Genomic DNA, 10,440 nt, shown 5'->3' with positions numbered 1-10,440 from the left:
AGCAGTACATTCTCCCATAAAAAAAACAAACAAAAGTTATCAAGAATATTTACAATGATAAAACTATGAATATCTTTCCATAATTTCTTTACATGTAGACAACGCCAAAATAAATGCAATACTGTTTCTGGATGCTCAACACAAAAAGTACAGTTAATGTTAATGTGTTTTTTGAGTGTCTTCGGGTAATGATTCGCAGGGTAATACTTATGGATAATTCTGAAAGAGACCTCTTTGACCTTGTTAACAAGCATGTATTTGTGTGATAATAACCAGACTTTTTTTCCAACAGATATTGACATATGTATTCCATCCAGTGAATTGTGACATAAAGAATGGATACATAAATAAAGCATGTATAGATCTGTTGTTGTCAGGGAGCAAGGAGAAACAAATGTGTCCTATTGGTGTCAACTGGATTAATTCAGGGACTTCGAAGTGAACGTGGCTATTTTTGCTTGTTGCAATATGACGTGTATAGTCACGTGACCTCGAGTGTAACGGGCGGATATTTTCAAAATGGAAGAAATGCAAAAGTTTTGGAGTAAAATAAAATAGCAACATTCATTTGTTTGTTTAATCAAAGGTCGTTTACGGCCGCGGATAAATTAACCTGGTTGAACATGTATTGAATAATACGTTTGTATCGATTGGGAAGACACGAGAAGCAAGATGAGTGTTTCAATCGGTAATAAAATCGAGGTAAGTTGTCCGCTAACGTTACTGGACTACTGTGTACGTTAGCTAGCTAACGCGTGGCTAATTTATTACTGTAGCTAGCTAATTTAGCTAGTCTAGTACAAATTATTTTAGCTCCCTGAAGTTGCAAGAACTAGCCACTCCGAGGCTGTTTAGTTAGCTAAATAGCAAACTAACTTAGCTACTTTGCACAGTTCGTAGTCAGCAATGCAGAAGAGTGACGTTAGCTGATGGCTAAAACTAGCGGTGTTGCAGCCGAGTTGTTGTTGACTCTTGAGACATGCCTCCCACACAGGAGGTTGGTGGCACCTTAATAGGGGAGGACAGGCTCGTGGTAATGGCTGGAGTGGAACGGTATATCAAAATGATACCATTCCATTTACTCCGTTCCAGCCATATGAGCCGTCCTCCCTTCAGCAGCCTCCACCGGTGGTGCTCCCCCGCGACTTAAGGCACCGGTTTATTGTTGCCAGGTGATTGGGACCCCAACGCCTTCATTAGCGGGAAGAGAGCCGGGATAATTCAAGGACATATGGCAAACACGGGTGCAACGTTTGTCTGATGGTTTTACAGTTGGCAATGTTGGGTAGCCAGTCTGTAGCTTCCCTGACGACCAAATGCCTGGTACAGTTGTTGGGGTGGTGTACTACTCACTGGCTGTCTAGCCAGCTACATCATACATGTCAGAGGGAAGATGTTCGACAAAGTTATTCGTTATTTCTTTCAAAACCTGACAACTAAATGCAAAGTCAGTGAAGATGAGGAGAGAATCTTATCTACAGCTGGGGAGTTACAGATTGAGGTATCACGTCAGTCATCATATATATATATTATATATATATAACAGCTGACAGGCACATCTAGGACATATTTTTAGGACATAGGCCTAGCTATAGGACATTCTAGTCATACTTGTTGTAATTTAAATATGTTATTAACTTTGGAATTCTGTATTTCATTTTGTGGAAACATTTGTTAATTCTCTTTATCAGGACTTCAAAGTTCTCACACTCCTTGGTAAGGGCTCCTTTGCGTGTGTTTACCGGGCAAAGTCAGTTAACACTGGCTTGGAGGTGGCGATCAAAATGGTAAGAACAAATTTTCTAAATTGCTATACAGTCTGCATCCCAGTCCTTTTATGGTATTGCTCCCCAGGGAACCACAAAACACAAACATTGATACCATAAAGTAAGAGCTCATCACTACAAAGTGTTTATTGTCAAGTGCAAGCAGACAAATCACAAGTGTGGAAATGTTGACAGCCTACACAGTGAAGACTCACCCACTTAACATCATCAAATGTATTTATATAGCCCTGCTTACATCAGCTGATATCTCAAAGTGCTGTACAGAAATCCAGCCTAAAACTCCAAACAGCAAGCAATGCAGGTGTAGAAGCACGGTGGCCAGGAAAAACTCCCTAGGAAGAAACCTAGAGAGGAACCAGGCTATGAGGGGTGGCCAGTCCTCTTCTGGCTGTGCCGGGTGGAGATAACAGAACATGGCCAAGATGTTCAAATGTTCATAAATGACCAGCATGGTCAAATAATAACAATCACAGTAGTTGTCGAGGGTGCAGCAAGTCAGCACCTCAGGAGTAAATGTCAGTTGGCTTTTCATAGCCGATCATTAAGGGTATCTCGACAGCTCCTGTTGTCTATAAAGAGTTGAAAACAGCAGGTCTGGGACAGGTAGGACATCCGGTGAACAGGTCAGGGTTCCATAGCCGCAGGCAGAACAGTTGAACAGTCATCCTCTCACTACCAGGTGGTGTGCTTAGCAGAGCCTTGTATTTTCACTAAGCCCCCCTCTCATGGGTCCTATGTGGACTGTTGGGAGTCTAGACAGTCTGTTCTGTCTCTGGGTAGTTCTCATCGTTTCTTTGTGGAAGTTCGATCGGCTCTTAGCCACAAGACTAAAGCAGTGTATTTTAAGGCTCACATGCACTGTATAATTATCTCAACTCTAGAGAGTTCAAAACAGCAGGTCTGGGACAGGTAGCACGTCCGGGACATATTCTAGTCATACTTATTGTAATTTAAATATGTTATTAACCTTGGAATTCTGTATTTTATTTTGTGAAAATGAAAAATGCAGATTGACAAAAAAGCCATGCACAAATCTGGTATGGTCCAGCGTGTGAGTAACGAAGTGGAGATTCAGTGTCGATTGAAGCATCCGTCAATACTAGAGGTAAGCATGGTTGAATATTTTATGTTGGACATGTTATGGCATGTGATCATTGTAGTGCTGAAATTGGTGATTCTTTAATAAGCTCTTATTTACTCATTTACATGACTGCATTTAACCCCAGTGTTCTCTCAATGATTAAAAAAAAATGTGGTGCTGCTGAGTACAGGTGTGGTGTAGTGGCCCCTTTGGACTCAGACAGTTTAGCTTTTTTGAATACTGCTATTTCCTGCCATCTAGAGCAAAAATGGCTAGAATAATAAGGTGTGGTGCCTGGCCTTAAATTATCAAACATTTTACATCATGGCGCTGTCAGTCCACAAGGTGGTGCTGTGCCATGAACCCTGATAACATTTTGGCCTGTCATTTTACTCTTTTCCAGCTCTACACCTACTTTGAAGACAGTAATTATGTGTACTTGGTGTTGGAGATGTGCCATAATGGAGAGATGAGTCGATACCTGAAAGATAGGAAGATGCCCTTCTCAGAGGGTGAAGGTGAGTCAATTTGTTTTTACCTGAGAGTGAAACAGTGATAGCTTTCATACCATGTTAAGAACATATGTTAACATGTTTTGACACTTTGCCTCGTTTCCTTTTATAACGGTTGTTGAACTTTTTTTTTTCACGTTACAGCAAGGCACTTCATGCATCAAATAGTGAAAGGTATGCTGTACTTGCATACACATGGCATCATGCATCGGGACCTGACCTTGTCCAACCTGCTTCTGTCGGGCAATATGAACCTTAAAATAGCTGACTTTGGCCTGGCCACCAAGCTGAAGCTCCCCAGCGAGAAGCACTTCACCATGTGTGGCACACCCAACTACATCTCCCCAGAGGTGGCCACCCACAGTGCCCACGGCCTGGAGTCTGATGTCTGGTCTCTGGGCTGCATGTTCTACGCCTTCCTGATGGGCCGGCCACCATTTGACACAGACACGGTCAAGCACACCCTCAACAAGGTGGTTCTGGGGGAGTATGACATGCCCAGCCATGTGTCCCAGGAGGCCCAGGACCTGATCCATCAGCTGCTGAGGAAGGACCCTGCGCAACGGCCCAGCCTGTCTGCCGTGCTGGAGCACCCCTTCATGACCCAAAGCCTGCTGGCCAGGACCAAGGAGCTGAGCCTGGGGGAGCCAGGCTCCATGGACAGTGGCATCGCCACCATCTCCACAGCCTGCACCTCGTCCACGTCCGGCAGCAGCAGCAGCAGCAGCAGCCGCCATCTCCAGAGGAGAACCAGGCGTGTGATGGGACCTGCCTTGCCCAATCGCATGATGCCTATCCCTACACTGCCCCAGCCGCCCAGCAACACCTGCTTTGAGGGGGTTGAGCAGTGCCAGCAGCAGCACTCAGACAGAGTAGGCAGGAGCAGAGCTGCTCCGGGTGGGGAGAGTGGACGGCCCCACTCCAGGTACCCACGAAGGGCTCACTCCTCAGACCGGTCTAGCTCCTCTGTCACTCCAGCCCAGGGGATGGGGCAGGCAAAGCTGGAAAGGTGCCACTCTGAGGAGATGCTGACTGTGTCAGGGAGACTGGCCTTTCCCATGTCCTCCAGCTACAAGGACACTCCACAACCCTTCGCAGAACATGGAAGGCTCCCATTGCCGCCTGTCAAACAGACAGCCAGGTAAGATGTGACACCAGTGTGCTGTAATTGATTGAATGTGATTTATATTAAAATGTCCGTGTCTGTCTAACTGATGCATGTATGTTCTCAGCTCAGGATGTTCATATTCCACACAACCACCACGTCCACTAAACCTGCAGTTAGAAGAGTCAGAAGGTGTACAAAATTGGTTCAGTAAAGAAGGTATATTGCACCTACTCTTTTTTTCTTTGCTGTATCTTAATCTTACATCCCAATGTAAAGATGTACAAGTTCTAAAACAAAGGTTTTCATGCATGAGCTTGACAGTGTTTGTTCCCCCTGCCTCCCCAGGCCCGTTTCCGAGGCCCACGGATGTCAGCTCTCACAGCAGCAGTGGCAGTTTCCATAGCAGCAGGGAGCCTCTATGTGTACACAACTACTGGAGTGACAAACCAGCAGGCAGAGGGACCAGTTCTCACCGCAACCACAACCAGCACCACCCCTCAAACACTGAGTCCTACTGGGAGAATGGGCAACGAGTACATGGGGGAGAGCTGCAGAGTCTGTCCAAACCAAGTATAGCAAAGGAGAAGTCCCTGAGAAATGTGCTCCCTCCCCTGTGTGCCTACAGACTGAAACCCATCAGACAGAAGACTAAAAACGCTGTGGTAAGACAGACAAAGCCCCTAGTTATCCCCCTGTCTCTATTCACCTGATCTGGTTTCAATGAAGGCTCAATGCCTGCCTGCTCTACAGCTGTGGTTTCTGTCTCTTTCTCCCCAGGTGAGCATTCTTGATACAGGAGAAGTGTGTATGGAGCTTCTCAAGGGCCAGGGCCCCCAGGAGAGGGTCAAAGAGGTCCTTAGGATATCCTGTGATGGTTCGATGGTGAGTTTCAGGAATAACAACACTTCATACCCTTCAGAGAGGTTATATCATGATCTCTGTCAGTAAAATAATGGCAAAACACTCATTTCAACCTTTGACCATGCACCTGTAGGTCACTATTTACCAGCCCAATGAGGGGAAAGGTTTTCCTGTACTAGAGCGCCCCCCTGCTCCTCCTGAGAACATCTTGATCTGCAGCTATGAGGACTTACCAGGTACACCTCAATACCAGACAGTGAAGTCTCTGTTACATGAGTAAAATTAATTTTATACATATGTTGGAAATCTGATTTCAATTAACCTTTGTCCTCTGCTTCTCTTCAATAGAAAAATACTGGAGGAAATACCAGTATGCCTCCAAGTTTGTGCTCCTGGTGAAATCCAAGACTCCAAAGGTCACCCTCTATACCAAGTCTGCTAAGTGTATGCTGATGGAGAACTCCCCCAATGCAGACCTGGAGGTGTGCTTCTACGATGGTGAGGACCATTTACAAAGCATCAGTTATATGAAACATCATGAACTTGAAGGATAAGATCTATTGTCCTCTGATATTGAAATGTTGTTGCACACTGTTAACCTAAATCATCCTGACCTGTAGTTCCCCTCTGTGCTGTGACAGGAGCAAAAATCCACAAGACGTCGGAGCTGGTCCGGGTGGTGAAGAGTGGGAAGTCGTACACAGTGAAAGGGGAGGTGGGTCTGAGTGGCCTCAGCCCAGAGAGCAGGCTGTATGTGGAGCTGTCTGACGAGGGCCACAGCATGTGTCTGTCTCTAGAGGCGGCAATCACTGCAGAAGAGCAGCACAGTGCCAAGAGCACTCCCTTCTTCCCCATCACCATCGGCAGGTGAGAGTGAGAGCCATGACTGTGTCTGTTGTCAGTGTTAATGCTGTAAATTGTCATGTTTGGAAGCACTTAAATCAGTGGGGGTCAGTGCCGTTTAAGATGAGGGAGGATGTTTTTTCTTTCATGAGCATGGCCTTATTTCTATTACAGCATATTGGATGACTGTTATTCATATTCCATTCACCCAGTTCAATGTAACAGCGATAGGTTTAGGCTACTACATGATACTCTTATTTTCCCCATACCCATCATGAGGTTTCTACAACCTAGCCTATGATTGAAAGTTTACAGCATAGGTCAAGAGACAAATGAGGTGACAGACAGTGACATTCAATACCGCCTTGCACACTCTTGCATCTAACTGATATAGGGTGTAGTCATTAGTCCAACAGTTGCAAACGAGGTATGTGTATCCCTGTTTTATGTTTGCTTCCGTTTAAGAAAAGTTAACAGAATCCGCGGAATGAAATCAAATGAACTTTATTTGTCACATGCACCGAATACAAGTGTAGACCTTAGCCTGAAATTCTTACTTACAACTAACCAGTACCCCCGCAGTTCAAGAAGAGTTAAGAAAATATTTACCAAAGAAAAAAAGTAACACAAAATAACAATAACGAGACTGTATACAGGGGGTACCAGTACGCAGTTAGTGTGCGGGGGTACTGGTTAGTTGAGGTAATTGTACATGTAGGTAGGGGTGAAGTGACGATGCATAGATAATAAACAGCGAGTAGCAGCAGTGTACAAAACAAACGGGGGGGTGTCAATGTAAATAGTCGCTGATCATGTGTAAACAGTTCACTCTCATAACACACGTTGTATTCCTTCGCTTGTGGACTTCAATGCACAATACATCATCTGTATGTGACCAGGCGAAAAAACTTTCCAAACCGATACCCACAGCCTACATCGTTGTCACCATTTTAGCTAAAGTAACATCATAGTCAGCATAGCTAATATAACTAACGCGTTAGTAAACCCGCTACAATCATGCAGTAATGTTAGTGTCAGTAAGCATTTACACTGTCGGGCCCCGGAGGCAATAAATTAGTCAAACCAAAAGGTTACCTTTACTTGGAAGAGTTGCAGTGTTGTGTTGGAAAGTCATAGCCAGCTAGCTAACATAGCATCCCTCTGTTTGAGCAGGGTGTTCCATTAGCTGCATGTGCTAACTAAGTGGATCAGAAAAAAATGACAATCTCTATTTCTCTCTTGCTTCTCCTTCATTTTGGAAGAAATTAATTGTTACACTATTGTCTTTCTGAGTCAACTACTCACCACATTTTATACACTGCAGTGCTAGCTAGCCGGTACCCCCTGTATATAGCTTCGTTGTTTTGTAATTTTCTTGTTACTTTTTAAAAAACATTTTTAGTTTTTAACTTTAGTTTATTTTGTAAATATTTTCTTATCTCTATTTCTTGAACTGCATTGTTGGTTAAGGGCTTGTAAGTAAGTATTTCACAGTAAGGTCTACTACACCTCTTGTACTTGTATTCGGCGCATGTGACAAATACAAATGTATTTGGTGACGTGATTATGTTTATAGTTCTTTTATTTAAAAAGTATAATTAAAAAAAATGTTTTACAATTTTACATTTTTATGAAATTCACTGAGGATGGTCCTCCCCTTCCCCCCCTGAGAAGCCTCCACTGTCTTAAATAAAGTACAATCTTACAGAATGCTGAAAGTGACTATTTCAGTTATTTACACTGAGTGTACAAAACATTAGAAACACCTGCTCTTTCCATGACAGACTGACAGGTGAAGGCTATGATCCCTTATTGATGTCACCTGTTAAATCCACTTCAATCAGTGTAGGTGAAGGGGAGGAGACAGGTTAAATAAGGATTTTTAATCCTTGAGACATGGATTGTGTATGTGTGCCATTGAGGGTGAATGGGCAAGAGAAAAGATTAAAGTGCCTTTGAACATGGTGTGATAGCGGGTGCCAGGGACACTGGTTTGAGTGTGTCAAGAACTGCAACGCTGCTGGGGTTTTCACAGTCAACAGATTCCTGGGTGTATCAAGAATGGTCCATCACCCAAAAAACATCCAGCCAACTTGACACAACTGTGGGGAGCATTGTAGTCAACATGGGCCAGCATCACAGTGGAACGCTTTCGACACCTCGTAGAGTCCATACCTCGACTAATAGAGGCTATTTTGTACACTTTTATTTGTCGTATGTATGCATGCATGCATACAGTATCAGTTAAACATTTGGACACACATACTCATTCTTCAAAGGTTTTTCTTTATTTTTGACTATTTTCTACATGGTAGAATAATAGACGACACAAAACTATGAAGTAACACATGGAATCATATAGTAACCAAAAAAGTGATAAACAAATATATATACGATTCTTCAAAGTAGCCACCCTTTGCCTTGATGACAGCTTTGCACACTCTGCATTCTCTCAACCAGCTTCATGAGGTCTCCTGGAATGTATTTCAATTAACAGGGTGTACCTTGTTAAAAGTTAATTTGTAGAATTTCTTTAATGCGTTTGAGCCAATCAGTTTTGTTGTGACAAGGCAGGGGTGGTATACATAAGATAGCCCTATTTTGTAAAAGACCCAAGTCCATATTATGGTAAGAACAGCACAAATAGCCTTCATTTCTCAGAACAAGAATACTGATGACTTGCAGAAGAAAGGTCTTTGTTTCTGGACATTTTGAGCCTGTAATCGAACCCACAAATGCTGATGCTCCAGATACTCAACTAGACTAAAGACCAGTTTTTTTGCTTCTTCATTCAGGACAACAGTTTTCAGCGTGGCTAACATAATTGCTAAAGGGTTTTCTAATGATCAATTAGCCTTTTAAAATGTTAAAGTTGGATTAGCTAATACAATGTGCCATTGGAACACAGGAGTGATGGTTGCTGATAATGGGCCTATGTAGACATTCCATAAAAAATCTGCCGTTTCCAGCTACAATTGTGATGTCCACACTGTGTTTCTGGTCAATTTGATGTTATTTTAATAGACAAAAATGTGCTTATCTTTCAAAAACAAGGACATTTCTAAGTGACCCCAAACTTTTGAACAGTAGTGTTTGTCAGCCAGTCCTTGTGTCACTAATCTTGCTACTCTGTTTGTCCCTCCCAGGAGACCTGCCAACCCAGACTCCTGCCCCTCGTCCCAGCCTGCCACTGCTGATGTGGCATCACTGCCCCAGCCCCCATGTTTCACTCCCTCTGTGAGTTTCTCCCACGCAACATGTCACATTGTATGATCTAAGCTATTTATTCCATCCATTTCTATGGAGGAATTGTAAGATATTTCTGGTGTTATTGTTTTTGAACTTTATTTTATTTATCTTGTCCAATCTTCAGAGGATCGCCTATGAAGAGACTGACATCACCTCAGCCAGTGTGAACAAAAACTGCTCTCCGCTGTCGGTCAAACAAGACCACACGGCCTACGCAGGGAAAGTCCTCAAGTCTGTCTTTGTGCCAAATATTGGTTGGGCCTCACAGCTGACCAGTGGAGAGGTGTGGGTGCAGTTCAAAGATGGCTCCCAGCTGGTGGTGCAGGCAGGGGTTTCCTGTATTATCTACACGTCCCCAGAGGGACGGACCACCAGGTACTGAACACTTACACAGCACCTATAACAAATACAATGACTGACACATGGCTTTACCACCTTTGATATGTCAATATCCATCTGTCATTTTGATAATTTTTTCGATGTAAAAGATGGTTTTCTGTATTTGAGGAATGGTAGTTGTCAAACCCTTTTTGCTGACATGTTCCTACTTTTGTTGCTCCAGGTACAAGGAGAATGAGAAGTTGCCAGAGCTTGTGAAGGAGAAGCTGCACTGTCTCTCCACCATCCTGGGTCTGTTGGCCAGTCCAGCAGCACGCCGCTGAATCAAACCTCAGCATTGCCCCCTTGCTGTTATATTGAAACGTCCCTGTGCAGCAGGGAGGAGAAACTTTCACAGCCTTTATACTGTGATATACATACCTCTTTCAAATGTGCTTGTAAATATGTTTATTTTCTATGTACAGATGACAAATTATGAAGATATATATTTTGAAGTACCCATGTTGTACAGCATCTTGTTGCGTGTAGTAAACTTGTATTTTCTATATTGTCAGTTGTCGAACCATCATCTCCATGAAATGTCAGATGCTTAAAAGCTGAAGCAATAAACATCTGCAGGTTGGGTAGAGTTCAGTCGCACTTTGGTGTTCAGGGTTTTTG

General features: G+C 43.4%; 1 protein-coding gene across 2 annotated transcripts; it reads left to right on the top strand.

The window, feature by feature from the left end:
• The first annotated feature begins 524 nt into the window (after positions 1–524).
• On the top strand, positions 525–10,419 carry LOC115138550 (serine/threonine-protein kinase PLK4-like). Of its 2 annotated transcripts, none has more exons than XM_029675484.2 (14): positions 525–702; positions 1,692–1,787; positions 2,797–2,892; positions 3,272–3,386; positions 3,525–4,521; positions 4,613–4,704; positions 4,834–5,150; positions 5,266–5,370; positions 5,483–5,585; positions 5,698–5,847; positions 5,991–6,216; positions 9,339–9,429; positions 9,566–9,816; positions 10,004–10,419. In XM_029675484.2, the coding sequence occupies exons 1-14, from the start codon at positions 673–675 to the stop codon at positions 10,101–10,103; spliced, it is 2,769 nt and encodes a 922-aa protein (XP_029531344.1). In that variant the 5' UTR covers positions 525–672; the 3' UTR covers positions 10,104–10,419. The 2 variants fall into 2 exon arrangements, with proteins under 2 accessions (XP_029531344.1, XP_029531343.1); XM_029675483.2 differs by lacking the exon at positions 525–702 and adding an exon at positions 716–1,501.
• Positions 10,420–10,440: the final 21 nt, after the last annotated feature.

This window comes from Oncorhynchus nerka, linkage group LG12 (genome assembly GCF_034236695.1).
Source record: "Oncorhynchus nerka isolate Pitt River linkage group LG12, Oner_Uvic_2.0, whole genome shotgun sequence".
NCBI lineage: Eukaryota > Metazoa > Chordata > Actinopteri > Salmoniformes > Salmonidae > Oncorhynchus > Oncorhynchus nerka.
Note: the sequence above shows the minus strand (reverse complement) of the source record. Positions and strands in the feature narration are given on the sequence as shown.

Coding starts and splice junctions, on each gene's coding strand:
- LOC115138550 (XM_029675483.2), top strand. CDS start 1,394: ATGTTCGACAAAGTTATTCGTTATTTCTTTCAAAACCTGACAACTAAA. Junction 5,371..5,482: donor TATCCTGTGATGGTTCGATG/GTGAGTTTCAGG, acceptor ATGCACCTGTAG/GTCACTATTTACCAGCCCAA. Junction 9,817..10,003: donor CCAGAGGGACGGACCACCAG/GTACTGAACACT, acceptor TTGTTGCTCCAG/GTACAAGGAGAATGAGAAGT.